Source organism: Hemitrygon akajei, chromosome 4 (genome assembly GCF_048418815.1).
Source record: "Hemitrygon akajei chromosome 4, sHemAka1.3, whole genome shotgun sequence".
Taxonomy (NCBI): domain Eukaryota; kingdom Metazoa; phylum Chordata; class Chondrichthyes; order Myliobatiformes; family Dasyatidae; genus Hemitrygon; species Hemitrygon akajei.
In genome coordinates, this window is record NC_133127.1 from 138,453,928 (window position 1) to 138,481,324 (window position 27,397).

At 37.6% G+C, this 27,397-nt stretch overlaps 1 protein-coding gene across 8 annotated transcripts in view; it reads left to right on the plus strand.

The window, feature by feature from the left end:
* The window catches only part of LOC140726699 (disks large homolog 2-like), a 797,667-nt gene that overhangs the window by 409,172 nt on the left and 361,098 nt on the right, over positions 1–27,397 (plus strand). For all 8 annotated transcript variants that reach the window (XM_073043428.1, XM_073043429.1, XM_073043430.1 and 5 more), the window contains 3 exons: positions 746–796; positions 8,509–8,633; positions 22,216–22,385. In XM_073043428.1, the coding sequence (XP_072899529.1) occupies positions 746–796; positions 8,509–8,633; positions 22,216–22,385 (346 nt within the window). The remainder of the gene's footprint in view (positions 1–745; positions 797–8,508; positions 8,634–22,215; positions 22,386–27,397) is intronic.

The following is a 27,397-nucleotide window of genomic DNA, read 5'->3' on the forward strand; positions in this document are numbered from 1 at the left end:
GGTGAGAAAGGCATTCAGGCAGTATTTGATTTAGTGTAGTATTAAAGAACACAATGAACGACAAGGGAAAATCTCTCCAATGTTTAATGTTAATGATAGGTTTAGTCCTTTGAAGCTGATTTTCTGAGAACCTGTTTATGACATAACATTGGTGGTTGTGCCTTTAACCACCATTGTCCGCATGATCGGCATCTCCAAAATCTATATTTTTTATATCTATGACTTTTAATCCCACTCGATTGATTAATTTTTGAGTCACATTAATACTTGTTTCTTCAGCTTCTCTTGATGCACTTGGTTAGTGTGTTGCTGATACTAGAGCTGTTAAGGGCTGTCACAGCATTCCTGAGGCAAGTTCTCAAGTTGCAACTCTTGAGACCTTCTTACCATGTTGTCTCACTGGGTAAGAAGGTCACTGTGGAGATATTAGCTCATCCAGCCTTCTGTATCCATGTAGTAAGTGCAAGTGTGTATGGAATACACGTGGCAACTGTGGGCAGCAGACTGTTTCTAGGACTATTTATCAATAGTAATTTGAATAGCTTTTCCTAAACTTGAGACAGGTATGTGAGTAGTTGTTTCTAAGAATTTGGGATAAGTATATTATAAAATGTAAGTACCATTCAGATATTGTTTGACCTCAATTTCTTAAAGGTCAAGATGATTTGAATGTAGGTCAGTTCTTGTACAAATTGTCTGTTTTCAATTAATGTTAATTTCTGACTTAGTTTTTTTTGGTATTCAGGTCAATGGAACAGAAATAGAATATGAATTTGAAGAAATCACATTGGAACGAGTGAGTTAAAATGGTCTCTTTTATATGCTTATAGTCTGAACAGTTTGGAATATGGCTTTCATTCAACTTAAAATGCTAGCTGATTGTTTTTGCAATTCATGGAAGTAATTGAGTTATGATAGTTGCATTTGATATTTTTATTTTTAAGAAATTATTAAGGTTTAACATACCTTTCACAGAATGCACTGACATTAATCATTGTTAGTGCAAAAGCAGAGAACTATTTGGAAGTCCATATCAGATTAAATTTATAAATGGAATTCTTTTGATAAATTAATCATGTATTTTGGTTATTTTTGATCATTTATTCTATTTGTCAAAAATGTGAAATGGGAACTGACTAATAACATCTCCCTAATTGTGTTTTTATTCCATTAATTGACAGTGTTACTAAGATTGAACCAAAGTCTCTCAACTTTTTTGGAAGATTTTTTTCATTCTGTAGCAATACTTTACAAAGTAATTAGAAGCGTTTTAATCATTTATAATCATAATTAGTGATTATTAACATTCAAAAGAATTAATAAATAATCTAATAAAAAAAGAATTAGAACAGAAAATGTAAGCATTGCAGATCTTCCAGACAATTGTGTTTGCAACATAATAAAATCTAATACAGCTATTGTCAAAGACCAGTGATTGGAAAAAAACTGCCATTTTTGAGATGAGAATGAAACTGGTGGGGGGGGGGCTAAACTATGAAATAATTGATATAAAAAGGGTTTAAGTAATTAATGGACAGACTTACAAAGGTAGTACAGTTCGGAGAAAATATATTCCACAAAATCATGAACATGCAAGTGATGAAATGGTGTGGGTGAATGATAATGGAAGAGTAAAACTGAAAGTGAACATTTAAAAGGATTATACAACGAAAGTTTGAAAACACTTAATAATCCATGAGAGAACCAAAGGGGAATTAATAATTTTTCAAAGAATGTATTTTACAAGTATGTTATCAAAAAATGATGAGGATAGGAAGAGAGACAATAAGGATGCCTGTGGTAAACTCACAGAAATGACAGCGCAATTAGGAATATGGAGTAATTATTTTGCCTCAACATTACCTGAAAGTTACCAGACATAAAAAATAATATTAACATAATATTTAAGACTATTAGAAAACTAATCAAAATCAGTGAATAAAATGGATGGATTTTGTATAGAGGAATATATCATATTATAATTTATTTTATGTGATGTGCCTGGCATTTATTGACCTTTCTTAATTTGCATTCAGAAGGTGGTTGTGAGCCACCACCTTGATCTGACACAGTATATATGCCAAGGTATGCCACAGAATATTTTGGTAAGGAGTTCCAGGATTTAGACCCAACAATGAAGGGATAGCAAGATAGTTCCAAGCAGGTAAATTATATGGCTTGAGGAGGGAAGGGATGAGATATGGGCAAACTGGGAAGTTTGGTTCCCATGTGCTTGCTATTCTTTCTAATACTAGAGCTCATAGCTTTGGGAAGTAGATTCTGAAGAAACATTGGTAAGGAGACAAGCAAGAGTGCAAATGCAAATACAGATCAATGAAAAGAGAAGTCTGAATCTTGGAGAAAAGGTGAGCAGTGGGGAAGAGGCTAGAACAGAGAGATCCATAATTCATAGCAAAGCCTGTTGAAAGTTATAGAATGGGATAAAGAGCTGCTATAAAAGTAAAACAAACCTATGACGTGTTCTCATTTTTATGAGTTCTTTTGATGACTGAATATGCTTTCATCATTTAGCAGATACTAAATCAACACCAGTTGGTTCATATATGTCTTTCATTGGAGGAAATCTGTCATCCCTACCTGGTCTGGCCTGCATGTGATTCCAGGTCTAGTGCATATGGTTGCCACTCAAATGCCCTCTGAAATGGTCTTTGCATGCTACTCACTTGTATCACTGCTGTTATTATGTTCAGTAAGAGAAATATTAGAGCTGAATGGAGTAAAATTAGATTGTTTATTTTTAAGATTAGTTCATTTACCACATGTACATTAAAGCATCGAAGTATACAGTGAAATGTTTTGTTTGAGTCAGGTCATATCAGTGAGGACTCTGCAAGTAAACCTTGTGCTTCCAGTGTCAGCATAGCGTACCTACAACTCACTAATCCTAACAGTACATGTTTGGAATGTGGGAGGAAACCAGAGTACCCAGAGGAAGCCTATGAGGTTGCAGGGCGAATGTACAAGCTCCTTACAGGCAGTGACAGGAATTGAACTCCTATTGGAGATCACTGGCACTGTAATACAATGCCCTAACCATTATCCAACCTACTGACTTATTGGCATTGACTTCTTAGCCCAATTGACCTTGTAAAGTATTCCTCACAAATGTCTGGGTACTGACATCTAAATAGGGAGAGTTATCCATTAGACCTTACCTAATTGTATGCACAGCATTATGTGTTGCAGGCAATCTACCAGCCTCCTCCATTATAATCTCTGGATTGGTTTTGTCCTCCTAGCTGTACAGACCCCTACAGAGTTGGTGGAACAGTGACAAACAGGTAGGAGAGAGTTAGCATGTAGTCTTCAACATTGACCAGATCCGATGAACTCTCATGGCATCAGGTCAAACAAAAACAAGAAAACTTCCATCTCAATATAACCTACTATCGCCCTCAGTTGATGAAACAGTGTTCCTCCATTATAAAAGAACAGCAAAAGTAGCAAAGGTACAAGATGTACTCTGTGCAGGGGAATTCATTGTTGACCACTGGGAGTGGCTTTATGGCATTACCATGGTCTGAGCTGGCTGAATCCTAAAGTAGATGGCTGCCAGACTAGATAGACAATAGGAAGTGAGTGAACCAACACAAAGGATAAAATTATTTGGCTTAATCCTAATCAGTCCTAAAGACAGACTAGTGGCAGATATATCTGTCTATGATAGCAATATTGAAGAGATTACCATGTAGTTCTTTCTTTGTATCAATAATGCATATAGCACTACAAACTTGCTAAATAGTGATCAGTTCCGGCAGGCTCCAGCAATTAAGTTCTAAAGACCCAGATGAGGTACTTGCAATCATAGTCAGGCAGAATAGCCAAATAGTGCCATCTTGCCTTTCTCTTCAGATTCTTCAACATTACAGAAGCCAGTCTACAGCAAATCCAATTCACTCCACATGTTATCAATAAACAGCTATCGGCACTAGATACAGTGGAACCTATGAAGACTTACACCTCAATGTCTGTGGCTAACGAAGCAGTTCTAGTACAATTATAACACTGGCATTTACTTGACAATATGGAACATTGCTAAGGTATATAAGGTATATGCTGTTTATAAACAAAACAGGAAATATCCAATCTAACACAATTATTGGCAAAAAGCCAGAATCTCTCTCTGATGGTGTTATCAGAGACACTCATTCATAAATAGCCAACTCACAATGCCACACTTGTGTTTTGCCAGGGCCTCTAAGGTCCAAATTCTGGTCCAAACATTGACTAAGGAGGTGTGCAATCTAACAGAGAATGAGTCTTAGTCACATTTCTTGTGATTACAAGACCAATGTGGAACGCTGTAAGTTTGATTCACTGATTTATTGGTGGCTGGCATGGATGGACAGTGGTGGAACTGCCTGGCCCCAGTCGTAGCGAGGCCGAGTCCACAAGCCACGGTGTTACTTGTTTGCAGCCACCCAGATGAGAGGCGCTGGAGTTGGTACTGCCTCGCAGTGTTCACTCAGCAGAAGACAAGCTACACTGTCTTTGATTGCAGATTAGTTCATTGTTTTCTTATATGTGCTTTCTATCTTATTTGCTTGCTATCTTATATGTGCCTTGTGCTGTGTGTGACTGACGATTCTGTGCTTTGTACCTTGTCCCTGGAGTAACACTGTTTCCATGGCTGTAGTCATGAGTATTCATGTATGGTTGAATGACAATTAAACTTGAACTTGAACTTGAATTGCAGTGGTGAGGTAAGAATGAGTGGAATGATCTTATCTATAAAATGCATTGCAGTTACTTGTCTTGTACATAATGGTAGCACCATCCAAATCAGTAACTTGTCCAACCAAGAAGTATGAGGGTAGCTAGCACACGGGAACACCAAATGGAAGCACATGGTTTCCCTCCAAATTTCACACCATACTGACTTGGAAGCATACAGTATCACTGTTCTTGCTTCATTGCTCCTTTTAAACCCTGAAATTCCCTATCCAATAACATAGTAAGTGTGCTTTCAGCTGAATTAGCCTATTCCTAAGAATTCTTCAGATGGTGCTGGTTCATGAAGAAGCTTATCATAATCCTCTGAAGGACAGTTAGGGTAGTAATTGCTGGTCTAGCCACTGATGTCCACATGCCGAAACTGAATATTATAAAATTGTGCCCACCAATGGATGGATCAATGACTTTGGTGGATATATATGCAAAAAAGATAATGAAGCCAAGAATAGATATAGGGTTGATAATGTTATTTTAATACACTGAGATTTATGAACATAGAAAATAGAATTGTTTGAAATCCTGATATTCACAAAGTTAACAGTAAAAGAACGTTATTGCTTTCCTTCAGTGTATATTCTAGAAATTAACCTTATGCCTGCAAGTAATGTAATCCAGGATTAGCATGCAAAAAATCAAGAAATTATTCTCTACAAGGCACTAAATATGATGTATGGCAGGAAGTGAAGCTATTGATTAAAACATAGTTAGTATATCTGGACAGCTGTGGAATGATGCAAGTTTAATACCACAAAGCAATAGAAGAGTATAATACACAACTGTGTTAATTGCCACAAAGGGATCAACAAGAAAGAGAAAAAATCACCGTGATCCTATTCATAAAGGTTGAAGTAGCTTTTATTGTTTACACAGATTTCATGGGGCTCAAGCACGTTCCAGCTCACTCTATAATCCATATCAGTTAAAAGGTTGCATTTGTCAAATTGGAAACTTTTAGTCTCTGTTTCTGTAATACATAAATCAGATTGGAGATCACTTGGCTGCATTTTATTTACATATTTCTGATTTCTCCATTGCCTGAATATAGTAAGCTAAAGTAAGATTATGTCACCACTGAATTTCAAACTGTACAAAAAATTACTATCACTATAGAAATATAGTGAATAGGTTCCAAGAAGAAAGATTTTAATTGTAGTGCATTTGTGTAACTGCCTCAAAAATATAGTGACCTTTTCAATATGATTTCCAGTGTCACTTTGGATATTTTTGAGACTGGTTAATGTGACCTTATTCTTAACGAAAGACTGCTGCATTAAATTTGTCTTTTCAGATTCTACCACATCTAAAGATGTTATTCCTTTCATATGTAGATAAAATGCTATCTGTTTTATTTGTTTTGATTATTTTATGTTCTAATTTCAGCTTGGAGATTTTATGAACAGATTATCTTACTTTGCTTTCATTGAGCCATTATTTGCCTTTCTTTAAGTGGCCTATTACAAGTAAATTATAATGCTTGTCAAATGAGCAAAGCTGTAAAAAGTATAATCAAAATAAATTTTCTAAACAACACAAGTCCAATTGTTTTGATTTACTACTTCTTGTTATACAACGACCTGGATAACTGAAAATCTTCTTAGACAATCAAAATAAAATGAATGAACAACTGATTAACTTACTCTCATGTTTTGAAATTAAGAACTGGAACCTGAAAAACAAAAGTAGCACCATTTTAGAGCAGTTTATTTTCCTGAGCCTGTCTTGGGTATGGTGTATAGCAATTGGTGGAATATTCTGAGCTAGGTTTTTGCCAACATAGAAATCAAGATTATTTAAGTCAAGATGTCTCTATGAAAACTGCAAAATATAACTGTTGCATGTGTAGTTGTAATTCAGACACATGAGTAAAATATGTTGGGATCATGTACACAATTGGTCTATCAGATTTCAATGTACCTAATAAAAGTAGCAGTAAAAAGATATATATAATAGATTTTGTAGTAATTGATTTATAATATCAGCTTATTGAGCAGTGTATTTCACACATCATTACTGTCTCTGATTTACAATTAGTTTAAGTCAGTAAATTTACAATGAAAACAAACCAGGGGGATACTGGGACTGGTACATAGAACATAGAACATTACAGCACAGTACAGCCCTTTGGCCCACGATGTTGCGCCAAATGTTTAACCTACTCAATCTAACCCTTACCTCCTACATAACCCTCAATTTTTCTAAAATCCATATGCCCATCTAAGAGTTTCTTTAATGCCCCTAAGGTATCTGCCTCTAGCCCCATCCCTGTAAGCTGTTCCACACACTCAGCACCATCTGTGTAAAGAACTTACCTCTAACATCCCCCCATATACTATATTCCAATCACCTTAAAATTATGCCCCCTTTTATTAGCCATTTCTGTCCTGGGGAAAATAAGTCTCTGCCTGTCCACTGTATCTTTGCCTCTTATCATCTTGTACACCTCTATCAGGTCACTTCTCATCCTCCTTCACTCTAAAGAGCAAAGCCTTATCTCGCTCAACCTATGGGACATACCTCTAGTTCCAGCAGCATCCTCTGCACCCTTTCTAAAGCTTCCACATCCTTCCTATAATGATGCAATTAGAACTGATACAATATTCCAAGTGTGGTTTACCCAGGGTTTTATAGAGCTGCAACATTATCTTGTGGCTCTTTAATTCAATTCCCCAACTAAAGAAGGTAAACACGTATTATGCCTTCTTAACAGCTCTATCAACTTGTGCCAAAAATTACAACATTTGTTAAATAGACTGGTAACCAAAATGATAAAAGATAAATATGAAGAAAAATAAATAGGGAAAAAATGGACAACGTGTAGACATGAATCCTGTTGAAATGCATAACAGTTAAATTAAAGGAGACCTGCTGAATTAAATGCTGAATTATGAGTGCATGAGCTAACTTAACCGATTTGTTTTCCAGATTATTAGACCACATTTAAACATACTTGAATTCTTCTTAACATTGTTTAATTGGGTTTACATATTGATTAAATTGTTATTAGTATATTCATTAATAGTTGTAAGAGATGTATTTCTGAAGATTGTATTCAATTCAGTGCTTTTGAATATTTATTGTTTAGGATTAAGTCTAGTCATGTTTAAAATTTTATAGTTCATATGTTGTTTCTATGAGATTATAATAGTTAATGCTAAAGAGTGTCAGATAAATCAGCAATAAAAGAATCACATCAGAATCTCACTATCTTGTAATAAGTCAATGTTACAACCAAAAATAAAATCAATAAATTATAACATACATTGGTCCGAGTATATGTTGTCTACTTGTTGATTAAAAATAATGGAAACTTAAGTCAGCTGCTGAATTGTTAAGGTTTTGGGAGCAGTCTGAAAATGTTACTTAGTCATGTCCCATTTCCATAATCATATCCCATTTTCTTCCCTCCTGAGAATTCTTTCAATTGCTATGACCACTTCTTCACATTTGTTAAAACAAAACTGAATTATTTTGGTTATATTGGGCTTACTACTTTGATGCCAATAAATTAATTGTAAGCAGTAAAAACTGTACAATTGAAACCGTATTTTATGTTGACCCCTTAAGTTTCCTGTTACCCTGATTAGCATGCAGTCACAAGACAGAAAGCTATTGCAGAGCATTCACCATATCTTCTCCTTTCTGAATTCACAGTTTACTTTTGGAGCATGTACCCTTGTTACAGACTGACTTTCCCCTCAGAATTTTGTTAGTTTATCCGATTGAATTCAATTCACCCATTTCCTTTACTGACAGGGTAATTCTGGCCTGGGATTCAGTATTGCAGGAGGCACAGATAATCCTCACATTGGAGATGACCCTGGGATATTTATTACTAAAATTATACCCAGTGGAGCAGCAGCTAAAGATGGACGGCTCAGGTAAACTGCATGCATTATCAGATTTTCTATCTTTGTTCCTTCATTAATGCAGAAAGGCATATATCTTGAAAATAAAATAGAATTTGCATAGTACAAACAGTCAACCAGTTAGAATCAGGGATAGTTACTGTGCCAGAGCAGGAGGAATGCAGGTATCTTGGAGAATTGCTCTTTGCAGATAGAGTACATTAAGTTTATAAAGTGGTCACAGAACTTAATGTTCAACATGGGCTTTTTGTCAAGTTGAAGAGAAATTAGATCATTTGTATGCTACTGGATTTCTGTCCAATGAAGAATTAAGAACCTAACTGTCTATTGTATGACATCAACAGTTTTCCTTCCAAGTCACTGGTACATCTGACCTACTGATTTCTTGAGAAATCCATACACATGTGATGGAGTTCAGCAAAGGATAATTGGTGGTTCAGTAATTAAGGGGAGGATGGATGGCATCACATCTCACTGTAACTGAAGAGCTCAAGTGGTACTTTGCCTCGGTGAGGGGCATTGGAAATTATCTTGACAAGGGAAGTTCTGGCTGTTCTGGGACAGCAATGTAGAAATGTGGGAAAATGTAGGCAAGTGGTGATGTTCTAAGAATATAAATTAAGAACTAAAATGTCAAAAAATGCAACTTCTATGGTAACGATTATCTGAAAAATAGTACATATTTAATGCATTAAGGAAGTGAGATTTAAATAGTGCTGTGATAAAGTAAGTTCCATTACTTAAGATATTTGGGTTGTAAAGATAAAGGTATGTGATTATAAATGGCATGTGCTGTATTTATTATCCATTTTGAATTATCAGAAAATTTTCATGTGGGTTTGATAAATTACTGTATTTGAATTGCAGCAGTATTTGAGTTGGCTAGCTAGTGAGTTCTAGGAATCTGACTCTGCACCAGTGAAAATATGTTTAATTCCAAGGCTGGATGGTATCTGACTTCACAATGAACTTGTAGTTCAATGGTTCTTTTGACCTTGGTCTTCTAGCTGGTAGGTTATTGGTTGGTCGATAGACTAAAACTGATTTGCTTGAGTTGCAGCAATGTATTTTGTAGAAGGTTCAAGATGTAAGTGAGTGTTTAATATTGTCTAGAGGACCAGTTTGTCACAGGTGTTTTTAAGTTTCTTGAATTTTTTTTTATAGTTATACTCAACCAGGCAAATCAAGAATATGCTGTAACATAACACTCCTGACTTCTACCTAGTTGACAACAGAAGAAGTTTTTAGAGTGAATAGTTTATACCTGGCTTCATCTTATTGTGTACTTTCATTTAGTTTCAGGTTAATTGTAATCCATAGGCTATTAATGACTGAAAATTTGGTAATTTTGAATGTTAATGTGAGGTGTTTAGACTTTTACTTGTAAGTGTTGTGCAAATATTATCTGTCACTTATTATCTCAAGCCTGATTTAGCCAAGTAATGCTGCATTTGGGCATGAACTGCATCATTATTTGAGGAAGTGTGAATGAACTTGAAGACTATGCAGTCATCAGCAGACATGTTCACTTATGAACTAGGAATGAAAAAAGAATAGAGATGAAACAGGTAATGGTGGTTGGGCTGATGGCACCGGAGGCACAAAGTTAGCAAATACCGTAATATAAAATAGGATGCAAAAGCTTTTTCAGATATATAAAGAGGAAAGAGAGGCAAGAGTGGACATCAGGCTGCTAGAAAAAAAATAGTGGATGAACTAAAATAAGTATTTTGCACCAATCTTCACTGTGGAAGACACCAGCAGCATGCCAGATATTTGAGGTGTTAGGGGGCAGAAGTGAATTTAGTAGGTATTATTGAGGAGAAGGTTCTTGGGAAGCTGAAAGATCTAAAGACAGATAAGTCACCTGGATCAGGTGAACTACACCCCAGATTTCTGAATGAGGTAGTTGAAGAAATTGTGAGGGTATTAGTAGTGATCTTTTAAGAATCACTAGGTTCTGGAATATTTAAGGAATGCCACTCCATTCTTTAACAAAAGACAGAGGAAGAGTACTGGAAATTATAGGCCAGTTAGCCTAACTTCAGTAGATGGCAATATGTTACTAAGGATAAGGTTTCAGAGTACTTGGAGGCACATGATAAGTGGAAGTAAGTATGGTTTGCTAAAGGGATAATATTGCTTAACAAATCTGTTGGAATTCTTTCGGGAAATAACAGCTTGATAAACAAAGGAGAGTCACTAGATATTAATTATTTGGATTTTCAGGAGGTCTTTGACAAAGTACTGCACACGAAGCTGCCAAACAAGATGAAGAGCTCGTGGTACTACAGGAAAGATACTAGCATGTACAAAAATTGGTTGATTGGCAGAATGCAAAGGATAGGAATAAATCCAGAGATTTCTACCCTTGAGGTTCTGCTTTCCAGCTTTCCACCTAACTATCTATAGTTTCTCTTCAGGACCTCATCCCTTTGTTACATAGGCTGTTGGCACCGATACATACTATGACATCTGGCTGTTCACCCTCTCTCTTGAAAATGCTTTGGATCTGATCTGAGACATTTCTGACCCTGGCACCTGGGAGGCAACATACCATCTGGGTGTCTTTTTCACATCTACAGGATCTCCTGTCTGCTCCTCGACTATTACTACTGCACTCCTATTGTCCCCCTTCCCTTCTGAGGATGTTTCAACTATTGGTAGAGACTAAGACCAGAGGGTACACCCTCAGAATCAAAGGACATTTCTTTACAACAGAGATGAGAAGGTATTTCTTTAGCCAGATGGTGGTGAATCTGTTGAATTCATTGCCACAGAGGCCTGTGAAAGCCAAATCTTTGGACATATTTAAAGTTGAAGTTGATAGGTTCTTGATTGGTATGAGCATCAAAGGTTATAGGAAGACAAGAGAATGGGTTATAGGAAGACAAGAGAATGGGCTTGAGAGGCGTGACCTCTCATGGAGCAGACTCAATAGGCTGAATGGCCAAATTCAGCTCCTATGTTCTATGTCTTTTTGTATAAGATTGCAGTTGAAATCTGGAGCAACAAACAATCTGAAGGAGAAACTCAACAGGTTAGAACACAGAACAACACAGGAACAAGCTCTTTAGCCCATAATGTTGTGCCAAACCATAGAAGCATAGAACATTACAGCACAGGAACAGGCCTCTTGGCCCTTCTTGGCTGTGCCGAACCATTTTTCTGCCTAGTCCCACTGACCTGCACCTGGTCCTTATCCCTCCATACACCTCTCATCCATGTACCTGTCCAAGGTTTTCTTAAATGTTAAAAGTGAGCCTGCATTTGCCACTTCATCTGGCAGCTCATTCTACACTCCCACCACACTCTGTGTGAAGAAGCCCCCCCCCCCCATGTTCCCTTTAAACTTTTCCCCCTTCACCCTTAACCCATGTCCTCTGGTTTTTTTCTCCCCTAGCCTCAGTAGAAAAAGCCTGCTTGCATGCACTCTATCTATACCCATTATAATTTTATATACCTCTATCAAGTCTCCCCTCATTCTTCTACGCTCCAGGGAATAAAGTCCTAACCTATTCAATCTTTCTCTGTAACTCAGTTTCTCAAGGCCCGGCAACATCCTTGTAAATCTTCTCTGCACTCTTTCAACCTTATTAATATCCTTCCTGTAATTCAGTAACCAAAACTGCACACAATACTCCAAATTTGGCCTCACCAATGCCTTATACAACCTCACCATAACATTCCAATTCTTATACTCAATACTTCGATTTATAAAGGCCAATGTACCAAAAGCTCTCTTTACTACCCTATCTACCAGTGATGCCAATTTAGGGAATTTTGTATCTGTATTCCTAGATCCCTCTGTTCTACTGCACTCCTCAGTGCCCTACCACTTACCTTGAATGTTCTACCTTGGTTTTTCCTTTCAAAGTGCAATACCTCACACTTGTCTGTATTAAACTCCATCTGCCATTTTTCAGCCCATTTTTCCAGCTGGTCCAGATCCTTCTGCAAGCTTTGAAAACCTTCCTCACTGTCCACTACACCTCCAATCTTTGTATTATCAGTAAATTTGCTGATCCAATTTACCATATTATCAACCAGATTAAATTAAATTAAATTAATCCAATTAAATTATTAATTAATTGTCCAACTAAATTAGTCTCTTCTGCTTACACAATGGCTATATCCTTCCATTTTCCTCAGATACATGTGCCTATCTAAACATCTCCTAGAAGTCCCTAATGTATCTGCCTCTACTTCTAACAGGCAATGCATTCCAGGCACCCACCAAATTCTGTTTGTCTACTCTATCTACAACTCTCATAATCTCATAAACCTCTGTCAGATCTCCCCTCAGCCTCTGCCTCTCCAGAGAAAACAACCCGAATTGTTTTGACCATCCTCTCTTTATATCACATGCCCTTTAATCCAGGCAGCATCTTGGCAAACCTCTTCTGCACCTTCTCCATGCTCTATCACAAAATAAATGAAATATATTCCATCGGTTATTTCTTCACCCATATCTGCAATTGATCTATGTCCTGCAGACTCCTTTACCAGTCTTCACTGCTGTTCAGAACACCATTAATTTTGGTATCATCTACAAACTTGCTAACCCACTCATCAACATTTTCATCCAGGTTATTTATATATATCACAAACAGCAGAGGTCCCAGAACAGATCCCTGTGGAGATCCAGTAATCATAGACCTCCAGCTAGAATGTCCCTTTGACCACCACATTTTGTCTTCAATGGGCAAGCCAGTTCTGAATCCAAACAGGCATCTAAATATGAATCCCATGCATCTTAATCTTCTGGATGAGCCTCCCTTGAGAGACCTTGTGAAATGCTTTACTAAAATCTATGTGGACAAGATCCACAGCTCTGCCTTCATCAATCATTCTTGGCACCTCAATAAAAAACACAATCAAGTTAGTAAGACACAACTTGCCCTACACTAAGTCATGCTAGTTCTCCCTTACTAGGCCATGGTTTTCCAAAAACTTATAAATCCTATCCCTAAAAATTCTCTCCAATAACTTCTCAACCACTGTCATGAAACTCACCAGTCTATAGTTTCCAGGATTATCCCTGGTTCTGTTCTTGTGTAATGAAACATTAGCTACCCACCAATCCTCTAAGCCTTCACCTGTGGTTGGAGACGACACAAAGATATTGGTCAAGGCCCCAGCAATCTCTTCTCTTACCCCTCTCAATAAGCTATGGTATATCCCATCAAATCCTGGTGATTTATGCACTTTAATGCTCTTTAAGAGATCCAAAACTTCCTCCTTCTTTGCTTCAAAATGCTCCAGCATCTTAATATGCTCTGCACTGATTTCCTTATCTTCAACATCTTTTCTTTGGTAAGTACATTAAGGACTTCACCCACATCCTCCGCATCCAAGCAAATATTCTCCCCCCCCCCCCCCCCTATCCGTGAGTGGTCCCACCCTCTCCCTGGTTATCCTCTTGCTCTTGATGTATGTATAGAATGCCTTTGAATTCTCTTTAATCTGATTTGCCAAAGACTTTCATTGGACTCTTGATTTATTTTCTGGCATCTTTTAATCCTCAAGTGCTCTGTTTGATTCTCGCTTACTAATTTTTTCTTCTTAACTGAATTCTTCACCTCTCTTGACATCCAAGGTTCTCTTACCCTACCATCCTTGTCCATCCTTCTGACTGGAACATACTGGTCCTATACTCTGTGTAGTTGGTCTTTAAACACCCTCCACATGTTGGATGTGGACTAGCTCAAAAACAATTGTTCCCAATTAACTCTCCCTAGTTCCTACCTAATGCTCTCCTAATTTTCCCTGCTCCAATTTAAATTTCTCCCCCAAGATCCATACTTATCCCTTTCTACAGCTATCTTAAAACTTAAGGCATTGTGATCACTATTCCCTAACTGCTCACCCACTGAAAAGTCAGTCAGCTGACCAGGCATTACGCAGCACCAGGTCAAGTATAGCCCTTACTCTTATTGGACTATCTACATATTGATTTTAGCAATATGTACCCATCCTGGATGTACCTATCACATTCTGCCCCATCTGGGATCCCAGCCAGGCTATTGGATCCCCTGTAGTTTAGGTGGAATCCATCTCCCTTGTACAGGTCACTCTGCCCCTTAAGAGATTCCAGTGATGCAAGAACCTGTGCACCAGTTCCTTGGCCACTCATTCATCTGTACTATCATCCTATTCCTTACTTGATTCGCACATGACACTGGGAGTAATCCAGAGATTACTATCTTGAAAGTCCTGTTTTTCTGCCTCTTTCCTAACTCTATATGGACCTCTTCTCCATTTCTACCTATGCCATTTTTTCCAATGTGCACTATGACCTCTGGTTGCTCTCCCTCCCCCATAAGAATCTCCTTATCTAGGGCAGTGTACTGACCTAAATGAGTGCTAAACTCAAGATTTTAGAGATGGCACAAGTAAGAAGAGGTAGAATTATTTTCTGTTGTCTGCAGATCCTTAGTCCTTAATTCAGTGTAGACAGGATGGTAGGTAAGACAATGAAAAGCACTGCCCTAGATAAGTGTGAGACAGTGCACTGTTAAGGGCAAAACCCTCAACAGTATTGATGAGCAGAGGGATCTTGGGGTCCAAGTTCATAGCTCCCTGAAAGTGACTATAGAGTTGATGGGATGGTTAAGAAGGCATATGACATGCTTGTGTTTATTAGTTGAGGCATTGAGTTCAGAAGTCGGGAAGTCATGGTGTGGCTTTATAAAACTCTAGTTAGGCTATATCAGAAGTATTGCATACAGTACAGCACACACAAAATGCTGGGGGAATTTAGCAGGTCAAACAGCATCTACTGTATGTAAGTGAATATATAGTTGATGTTTCAGTCCAAGACCCTTCAACAGTACTGGAAAGGAAAGGAGAAGACGCCAGAACAAAAAGGTAAGGGGAGGTAAAGAAGAACTAGCTAGAAAGTTGATAGATGAAGCTATGTGAGTGGGAATGGTAAAGGGCTGGAGAAGGAGGAATCTAATAGGAGAGGAGAGTGGACCATGGGAGAAATGGAAGAAGGAGGGGCACTAGGGGAGGTAAGGAGAAGAGATAGGAGGCCACGGTAAGGAAAAGAAAAAGAGAGAAGGGGGAGGAAAAATAAATTAATTGAAAGAGAGATCAATGTTATTGCATACAGTTCTGGTCACCTCATTATAGGAAGGATGGAGAGGGTAGGGAAGAGGTTTACCAGGATGCCGCCTGGATCAGAGGGCATGTGCTATAATGAGAGGTTTGGACAAATTTGGGTTGTTTTCTGAAGTGTGGTGGATGCTGAGGGGAGATCTGATAGAGGCTTATAAGATTTTGAGAGGCATATAGTAGGCAGATAATAGCTTTTTCCAGTGGTTGAAATGTCTAATACCAGAGGGCATGCATTTAAGGTAAGATGCAGTAATTTTATAGGAGATGTGAGGGGCAAGTGTTTTTTCATAGGAGTGGTGGGTGCCTGGAATGTTCTGCCTGGGGTGGTGGTAGAGGCAGATACATTAATACTTTAAAGGGACGTTTAGATAAGCACATGAATGTGAGGAAAATGGTTCAAAATGGTCAATTCAAAAGACTCAAAGTACATTTATTAAAGTGTGTATGTTATACACAGCCCTAAAATTCATATTCCGCACGGACAGCCACAATGCAACAAAGACCATGGAACCCATTCAAAGAAGAATATCCACCCTCAAGCGCAAAAAGCAAATTGTGCAAATGGCAACAGGAACATCAATCAATTTCCCTCTGCCATGCACAAAAAACTAATTGTTCAAAAGGCAGCAGGAAAGAATGAGTGAAAAAAGAATTTAAAACACAAAAATGAAAGAGTTAATATTCAGTTCAGCTCAGTGTTCATTATCTGCAGGCCACCTCGATTCAAAGTTGCCCAAAATAGCAACAGAAAAAGGAGTGACCAGAAGCATGTTATAATGTGAACTACAGTCCAATCCACAAACTGCAGACCCAGAATTTTGGTACCATCCTCCAAAAGCATTGAGGGAGAGAGAGACCGTCCCTCGGGATCAGCGAGCGTGCGAGAGGGAGAGAGACCATCACTCACAGACTCCTTTCTCCGGCAGCAGTGAGTCAGAGGCTGGTAGATGGCACTGAACACTCACTTGTCCCCACACTTGCCTCGATATTTTCAATCTTCCTCGACGCTTTAATCGGCGAGATTGGTGAGAAATGGAGGCAATCATACACTCATGCCCCATCTCTAAGCTTCTTGGCCTCAAGGCTGCTTGCTTCCCAGAACCTTGTCAGACGGCCAAGTGCCAGATTGCTCAATTAGCCTGAAAACACACCAGTAAACTGTAGATTACAGTTTCGTGGACTATTTGGAGGATGTTGCTTGTGGTAGCATTGTTTGCTGGCACCCTTTTTCTTCCAGTTACTAAATGTGTAGGCAGAAGAGACTACCTTAGTTGACCATTTGGTTACTAATTTAATTGGTTCATAATGACACTGTGGGCTGAAGGACCTGTTCCTGTGCTGTATTTTTCAATGTTTTATTTACTCAGCCTTTTCTTACCAAGCTTTTTATACCTTTGGCTTTAACTTCTTAAGCTTAGTTCTTCAAAACAAATGGTTCCAAATGACTCAGTAACCTTATCCTCCACCTGTTCTTGCCAAAGGGTCAAAGCGTCTGACTCTGACCCTGGCTCACTCACACAATGACTGCTTCCACAATGAGTTAAGCAGCATCTGTGAGAAGAAAGGAGTTGTTGACTCCCCCACACCCCTCATAACACTTCCAACCCCCTTCATCCATCTTTGACCCCTTCATCTCACTGCTTTCCTAATTTTTTCCATTCTCACTTCCTTTACTCATCATAGTCTAGTACTTGTAGCCCTTTGTGTAATACACATAAAATGCTGGAGGAACTCAGCAGGCCAGCCAGCATCTATGAAAAAGGGTAAACAGTTGACGCTTCAGGCTGAGACCCTTCAGCCCTTTGTGTTCCTCTTTGTTGCCCTGCAGCAGTTATCTCCTATCTGCACACTACCCCTCTGTCCACTTTATTCTGTTGCTTTTTGTGTTTTTTTTCATAATTTTCCTCTTGCCTCTCTTTATTAATCTCTATGTATTATTCACCTGTCGCACTAGCACCACTCCGCTACCTGGTACCCCTGCTTGTCATCTTACATCTGTTCTCAATCCAACAAATACCTCAGATTCTTTACTTGCCACTCCCCTTCTCTTTGTATTGGCCATCTTGTCTCTCCACTCTCAATCCAGATGCAGGTTTCGTCCCAAAATGTCACTCGTTTCTTTCCTCCCACGGATGCTGCTCGACCTGCTGATTTGCTCCAGCAAATAGCTTGATAGGCCTTGAGGATTTCCTACAGAAATGTCCCAGGACTGAGATGACTGGTTTCCAAAAACTACATTAATCTTTTGCGCTGGGTATGTCTGCAACTATTGGAAAGTCCTCCTACTCCAATTATCATTTCCTTCAATTTTTCAAGAGCTCCTTGATACCATGTTGCTTAAATATCTCTTTATTGTTAGAGATGAGCTTTATTGTCCTTATTTAAAGGCTGCTGTAAAGATTGTGTGTAAGTGAATCTCAGTGAAATAATGTTCAACATTTGAAATATAAGACGTAGCTAAACCTAGTGCACAGTTTTCAACATGCCAGTCAGAATGTTGTCAAGAACACACCATCCTTGATATTTTTCAGTATGCTCAGCCATTTCTTGATCACGAGCAGGAAATCTAAGGTTGATTCTGTCCTGGTTCAGACCTTAAGAGGAGATCAAAATGTATTTACTATACTGTAGAGCAGGAGTTTCCAACCTTTTTTGTGCCAAGGACCCCTACTATTAACTGAGGGGTCTGTGGACCCCAGGTTGAGAATTAATGCTGTAGAGGAAAGATGAATGTTGAGCATGTGGATGACTGAGAAGGTTTCTTTGGCTAAAGAGAGTCAGACACAAGGGATCAGGAAGAAATGTGGAATTTAATTGAAATATCAGAAAAGCATTTTTTTTAGAATGCTGAACAGGTTCAAAGAACCATGTGGCCTACTGATTCTTCCATCCACAGGCTCAGTTTGTTTCAATAGGAGAATTTTACAGTGGTCAAAAATTTGCAGATGCCCTTGCTAAATTTTCTGTAGTTCTCTTAATTTGAGAATCATATCTTTACATTGAAAAATTGTATGTGAATATCCTCTATTCATGAAAGGTGAGTGGGTGAATGAGGGAATTACAGACCAGTTAGCTGACTATATATTGTTGAGAAATACTCAAGTTACATAAATGTAATTCATTATATTTTTATAGTGATAATGAATGGGAGGAGGAGGAAGTTATCTGGCTCTTTGACCCAGTTCTGCTATTCATTGAGATCGTGGCTAATCTTTTACCTGATTTTCATTGTCATGCATTATCCCAATGTTCTTTAATTGCATTAATATCTAAAAATATTATAGACCTCTGTTCTGAATAAGATCACATCTGAGCTTCCAAACTCTCCAAGGTAAAAAAAAAATCAGAAATGTCTCCTAATCTTAATCCTAAATAGCCTTCTTCCTTTTCTGTGTCTGTGGCCCTGGATCTGGAATATCAGGGGAAACATCTTCCTTATATCCAGCATGTCAAGTACTTTAAGAACTTTGTAAGTTTCAATTAAATCTCTTCTCATTCTTCTAAACTCTGGAAAATACAGTCCTTATCTACTCAATGTTACCTTGTATGGGAAACCTACCATCCATGGACCATTTTTGTTTGAATTTGAATTTGAATTTATTTAAATCTTACATCTGTTCCACATGTGAGGGAGTGAAAATCTTTGTATCAATGTGAATTAATGTCTGATGGCCTGGTGGAAGAAGCTGCCCCAGAGCCTGTTGGTCTTGGCTTTAATATTGCTGTACCATTTCCCAGAAGGTAGCAGCTGGAACACTTTGTGGTTTGGGTGACTTGGGTCTTCAATGATCCTCTGGGCCTTTTTTACGCACCTGTCTTTGTAAGTGTCCTGAACAGTGGGAAGATCACAAGGATGCTCTCAATTGTACCCCTGTAGAAAGTCCTTAGGATTTGCGGGTCCATACCAAACTTCTTCAGTCGTCTGAGATGAAAGAGGCATTGTTGTGCTTTTTTCACCACAGAGCTAATATGTACAGACCATGTGATGTGTATGCCGAGGAACCTTGTCAACCTCAGATCCATTGATGTCAATAGGGGTTAGCCTGAGGGGGAGGTTGTTCTCGTGACACCATTGTGTCAGGGTGATGACTTTAGTATTGTGTACAAAATTGGATACTTGACATTTCATCCCCTCAGCCAAGTTGTTGATACTGACTGTAATCAGCCGGGTTCTAAGCATTAGTCTGCCAGTTTGAGAAGAACCTGTCTAGCCCTTTTTTCTTTTGCTTTCAGTGTGAAAAACAATTCTCAATCCAGATCAGTGTGTTACCCATATTTTCATCTAAACTTGCTGAACAACTCCTCAGTGGGACCTTATCTAAAGCCTCTTGAAAAATTCAAATACAACATATCCATATGACCCCATCATCTCTTCATTAAAACATATCTTCAAAGAAATCCAACAGATCAGTCAAACACAATTTATCTCTAATAAATCCATGTTGATTCTGTTCAATGCTATTGTTCGATTATGGCCTTTGAAGTTTTTATTATTGTATACTTCGTTATAGATTACAGCATTGTCCCTGCTATTGATATTAGGCAAAACAGCCTATAGCCCATAACTTTCTCTTTTCCTCTTTTAGGTATTTGTGTCATATTTGCTCCCCTCTAGTTTACCAAAGTAATAATTTTCAGTTGATCAACATGAGCTAGCATGGATAGTATTTTGAGGCTGATGGGCTCAATTGAATTTTTCAAGAAGGTGATTATTATTTGCATATTTGCACTTGGTGAATACGTGGAATGGGCTGCCGGCGATGGTGGTGGAGGTGGATAAGATAGGTTCTTTTAAGAGACTCCTGGATAGGTACATGGAGCTTAGAAAAATAGAGGGATATGGGTAACCTTAGGTAATTTCTAAGTAAGTACATGATCAGCACAGCATTGTGGGCCAAAGGGCCTGTATTGTGCTGTAGGTTTTCTATGTCTCTATATTTCGGTGGACATCTGGTGTGATTTGATAAAGTGCCTTACATTAAGCTGTTAGCCAATATTGATAGCTTTGGAAACAAAGGCAAGTTATTGAAATAAGTCAGAAAATGGCTGTGCAGCAGGAAACAAACGTAAGGATAAAAAGCAGGTGATCAAATTAGTAGGATGTGACTTGTGTCTGACAATGATTTCTTTTGGAACTATTCTGTTTTCATTTAAGGTTAGCTTCATAACATAGTAGTGGGGACCTTAAAACTGGGTGAAGAGAAGCTTCTTCGGTTGGCTGAGTATTGAAGATTTGGGAGCAAAGTCAAAAAATTATAGCCAGTAATTTTAGGAGTGAAATGAGAAACAACTCCACATAGTGGATAGTGGTTACTTTGGGTTTCTCCTTGAGAACTGTTTATTTGTTTTGTTACTAATTTTAATGGCTGAAAATTACAGATCTCTAATAATCAGGTGCAAAGGGTTAAGTGGCTTATTCCTTTCCCTATGTTCTTTTATCAATGTTCAATAAATGTGCCTTGCTTTCTTTTAAGACAAATTAAGTGTGATTTATTCTCAAAGAACTGTGTGTCTAAATTTCATATGGTGTCTTCTTCCTTTTTTGTTTCTAAATCTTTGTTTTTTGGGCCTTTTGTTGCAAGGGGGATACTACATGCAAGTAGATAATTTTTAATGTAAACTTATCTGGTTTTAGTAAGAAGGTGCACTTTTAACTTCCTATCTGAGGAATGAAATACCAACATTAAAGGCAATTCAGATAAGATTCACTCAGCTGGTTCCAAAAATGGTGGGGGGGGGGGGGGGGGGGGGAGCTGACCAATGAAGCAAGTCTGAGCAAGTGGGGGCTATATTATTTGGGGTTTAGAAGACCGATTGATGAACTTACTGAAACATATAATATTCTAAAGTAAATAGAATCAGAATCAGGTTTAATATCACTGGCATATGTTGTGAAATTTGTTGTTATGTGTCAGCAATACATGGCAATACATAATAAGACCATTGTTGTAAATTACAGTTAGTATCCATATATTAAAATTTAATGCTGAGAGGGTGTGTCCCTTGTTGGGGATATCTAGAACATGAAGCATGGCTTGAAAAAAAGGAGTAATCTTTTAAGATTGACATAAGAAATAATTTCTTCTTTCATTGGGTTATAAATTTTTGGAATTTTCTGCCACAGAGAGCTGCAGAGGCAAAGTTATTGCATATATTCAAGTGGAGATTAACAGATAGAGTATCTGAACAATAATAGAGCAAGGAGGTATGAAGAGAAACAGGGATTGAAATACTGAAGCATAATTAAACCAGCTATGGCCTTATTGAATGGTGGAAAATGTTTGAGTGGCTGATTGATTAGTTCTATGTCATATGTTAATAGCTAGCCTCTCCTTGACAAAAAAATGTGTTTTTGTTTGTTTAATTGTGTTCATCTTCAGTCAATTCCAAGAACACAAATGTAAGTGAATGAGATTACAACTGAAGAAATAAATAATTTTATATGAAAATTATTTTTTTTATTCTTGTTTAGAGTCAATGACTGCATTCTGCGGGTAAACGAAATTGACGTCTCTGAGGTATCTCACTGTAGAGCTGTAGAGGCATTGAAAGATGCTGGCTCAATTGTACAACTATATGTGCGCAGAAGGCGGCCTGTTTTGGAAACTATCACAGAAATAAAACTTATAAAAGGACCAAAAGGTATATTTGACAAACTGACAACAAATACTGGAAGTATACAATAGACACTGACCCCTTGTAATTTAAATGTTTTGAATGGTTTAAACCTAATCTGTTGATATTACTAGGTTTGACATTGACACATCTGTATCCCAAATGTTACTTTAAAAAATATTACTGGTATTTTAGAAACAATTTTTATTAGAGATTCAAATACAAGATGTAATTCTTTTCAGGTCATGGGTCTGAATGAAATGTGTGACCTAGAAATTACCGATACATCTGGCTGTGTGCTTTATTGCTACTTTACATAGTATGTTTATCCATAAATATGATTTATCTACCACTGTAATACAAAAATATACTTCATATTTTGTAAACAATTGGTCAGTAACTTAATATTTTTCATATATTGGTCATTATGTTAAAAATATTTATTTTTAATAAGCACGGATTTTCAAAATGATGAAGGTTTTTAGTAACATACCTTATGAAATATTGAAACAATTAGTTATTATGGTTTTAGAATATGATGCAAATTTTAGTACCTTGTACTTTGTCAAGTATTAATATAGTAATGCAATCCCTAGATCTATATTAAGTGCTCTAACACTGAGTTTAGAGGAATTATGATTCTTAATATTGCATTCTTAAGTTAGAAAACTGAAGTTCAATCTGAATACAGAATAAAATACCTCCATTATGCAGTAGGAAACTTCAGTTTGAATACAGAGCAGAATGTCTCTAGTATGCATAAAAATATCTGTGTGAACACATTTCATTGGTTATATTATCTTTGTGAAGTATAACTTGGGTGCAATTGTACATTGGCACAATAATACAGATCCTGGAGATTTCCATTCTTCTTTTAAAAACTTATACTCTGTAAGCAGATAGCAAGTAACCCTGTTGTCTTTTAAGTAGAAGGTTGCCCATTAGAATAAAGTGCCACATAATAAACTGATTAGTAAGTTAAAGTGAGTATAGTCAGAAGTGAAGAAACCAAATGGACAGCTCACTGTCTGGGGATCTATTCAAAATGTAGAATGTAGGAAGTTGGCTTTTACAAGAATAAGTGTAAGACCATTGATATTCACATTCATGATTCAAACTTTGAAATTGGAAATATAATTTGTTTATGATATGGAATTTTGGTAAATGCAATAATTCCATAGAAGAGTCATTAAATACTTTATTCCTGGAAGGAAGGAATAAAGTTGGTGAAATGTGGAGAGCTTTTGCACATTTGAATTGAACATTGATTGGACCACTCTTGGATGACAATTGCAGTTCTGGTAGGCAAATCATGCAAAAGTTAAAGGGCACTAGTAAGTTAGTACTTTTTAAAAGTTTTTCCAAGAGTGAACCCAAAATTGCAAAGTTCTACCTATGAAGTAATGAGGGATAAACTGGCAGGGATGGATGGCACGTCTTTGTTCCATAGATCAGAGCTAATAAGAGGTCAGATGAACTAATAAGTGGTCTTTGAAATTATAAAGGATTTTGGTAGAATAGGGATAGAGAGGTAGAACTTTGTCTTCAGTTTCTCAGTATGGTAGTAGCTGAACATTTAGAGATTCAGTTCTTTAAATTTCATTACAATAGCCTTCATATAAATACATAAAATACTGTAAGTTGGATAAGTGCTCTGAATATTTATTAAGTTTACTAGAAAAAGTTTTGTTCACTCAGGTAAATGTATTTCAGTAGCTTATTAAGTCACAAATACAGTTATTGAGATTTAGCACTTTTAGCTTTATCATTATTATTAATACAAGATGTATATCAATTGTCTTACATCATAGAATTAGTAATTTCAGAAAGTCATCTGTTCACCTGTATGAACATAAACATTACCTCCTTTTGATTCACTCTTTTTAAGTAGAGTTTAGTGAAAAAATCCATCAGAACTTCTTACTGGCAACTTAAGCATTAAGATTTCTTCAACCAATTGAAATCCAAATTTTGCATGAATAACCTTTGTGAAAAATGTGGTTGCAGATATTGTAGCTTTGGAGAAAGTTGAATAAGAAAGAAAAAAAATCTGATTTTTAAATATGTGCCTTTATGCCCTGGCTTCTCAGTCCTTCCCTAACCTTACAATTTGTTTAGGTTATTTTGCAATGTGCAAATATGCTGTGCCTTATTTGATGCTATGTGAACTGTAAACCACATATACTATGTCATCAATTGTGACAGCTTCCATTTCCAAGACATGCTGCATTCTGATCCTATATACAGTGCAGTTTTTGGTGTGTATTTTAATGCTTTGTTTGACATGTCAAGTTCTTTGTAAACTTCAACTGACTAAAAACTCAACCAATCAAATACCAGCTTAATACTTATCTATTGCCTTATGGTTACTGAATTACATAGGGCCTTATTTCTTAAGCATACACAGTTTCAATTCTTTTCCTTAGATTTCAACTTCAGATTGCAATGTTTCAGCTGTGTTTTGGCCTTAAATAATCTAGTTCATCTTTTGAAAAAAACTAGCTTTACTTTTGTTCTCTCCTGTTAACATCTCTCCTTGAGTCCATCACAAAATATACTGGACCATCTGTCACAGCCACATGATTACATGAGTCAAGTTCAGGTTTATTGTTGGAGTCATGCATATATACAGTCCATTACAAGCATAACAAACATAAGTTAATATGAATTTAAATGATTATAAATCAAAGATAACTTAAATGACAAATTTATTGTTCCTTTCCAAGCCTTGTGACGCTTTGGGTGACAGCCTTGCCATTTCTTTAGCACTTTTGTCTGTTTTTTTATGAGAGTAAGTTGCTAGCTCGAAGTTCAACTCAGCACGGATGGAAAGCATGTAAGATGTTGGCTGGATTTGAACTCAGGACCACTCGCCTTGAAGTCCAATGCAAATGCCACTATGCCACTGGTGGGCTAAATGACAAAATAACATAATGATATTAGTCTAAGTTGAAGTCCTTGAAGAAATTAGCAATTGGAAAGGCTATTCAAAGCTTGTAAAGCAATGACAAAATCCCTATTAAAGTACCAAACTATAGGGAGAAAGTCCTTCTGGTATGAATTTATGCCCTCATCTCTCTCATTAGGGAAGATGAGCACATGTCAGGGGGTCTCAAATTTACTATAATCATGACTATCTAAAAAAAGGAGTTAAATCCATTTGTTGTAATTATACTGTTTACTGTCATGTCATGGCAAGGATGCTTTTCCTCTCAGTACCCCTAGAGCTTTCTCCAGAGTCATAAAGTGGATCCCACACAACAAAAGGATTGAAGGACATGATAGTTAGCTTTGAACAAATTCAAGAAAAAAATCAAGGAACAGCATTAATCTTTGCACAAGATATTAATGCATGTGATACATTATCCACCTAGCTGGATTATGGCGGACCTTTTATAAATGTACCTTTCCTCAATATTGTGTCAATTTCTTCATCTTCTCTGTAACATGAAAACTTTGATCCTAAGCATGGATCCACCACAGCCTCAATCCTAATGCATTCTGGAGTCATAGTATAGTATTGACTCTCTTCCCAATTGTTAATGGTAAGATGCTTTGCCTCCAGTTAAGTTCCCAGTTTGATTTATCTGCAGGAAACTGCTCAAGCTTGGTCACTTCCACTGCAGAATCACGAATGCAGGTGCATCATAATGCTGTGTGCTTTGCCCCCTGCTCTGCTCACTTTATACTTATGACTGTGAGACTAAGCACAGTCATAAAAATACTTGCCATATTTAAGCTTGCCAATGGCACTACTGCTGTTAGCAGATTAAAGGTTGTGACAAATCAGCATATAGGAGGGAGACTGAAACTGGCTGAGTGGTGCCACAACAATCTCTCACTCAATGTCCAGCAAGACCAAGAAGATGATGATTGTTGACTTCAGGAGGAGGTCATTCATCAGGGGATCGGAGTTAGAGAGGGTCAGCAGTTTTAAATTCTTTGGTGTTATCATTTTAAAGGATTTGTCCTGGATCCAGCACTTAAGTGCCATTACAAAGAAAGCATGGCAGCACCTCTACTTTCTCTGAAGTTTGGGAAGTTTCAGTATATAATCTGAAACACTGACAAACTTTTACAGATGTGTGGTGGAGAGTATATTGACTGGTTGCATCATAGCCCTTGTATGAAAAAGCCTACAAAGTAGTGGATATGGCCCAGTCTATCATGGGTAAATCCCTCCCCACCATTGAGAACATCTACATAGAGTACTGTCGCAGGAAAGCAGCATCTATCATGAAGGATCCACACCATCCAGGCCATGCTCTCTTATCTCTGCTGCCACTAGGAAGAAGGTACTGGAGCCTCGGGACCTTCATCGCCAGGTTCAGGATGACTTATCACCCTCGACCATCAGGCTCTTGACCAGAGGGGATAACTTCACTTGCCCCATCACTGAACTGTTCCCACAACCTATAGACTCACCTTCATGTTTGCATCAATGTCATGAAGAACCTATAGCAGGCACTGCAAAGTATCAACAATACCTCCACAAAATTCTCTAAATCCATTAGCAGGTTAGATGAACCAACATCAGTATCCATTCTGAGGACAGTCACATCAATATCAAGGCTCTGATCAAACTCAGCCAATTACCTGCAAGCTTGACTACATATTCCTGTTCTAAACTTTGTCAAATGAAACAATTTACAGAAGAATAGTAAAAAAAGCATTTCAATGATATAATTTGCAATGTGAAAAAATTGGAACATCATCACTGATTTATGGGAAAACCCGGGTTTAAGATGGCTCAAACTGGCAAAGAACTATATGGAAAAGCACTCAGTACTGTGAGACTTTGAGCCTCTCTTATAGCAGCATGTAGGGGCTATCAGGAAACAGCAGAAGCAGCTGCATTCCACTCATCCTCAGACCTCATTTACCCCACCTGTGGCAGAGTCTGCCAATCCTAATTTAGGCTCATCAGAACCTACAGCATATAAGTGGAAACAAGACATGCAGGAGCAGGAACAGGGAGGAAGAAGTAGTGGAAGAAGAAGAAGAAGAGGAAAAAAAAAGTAGTGCAAGAAGAAGTAGTA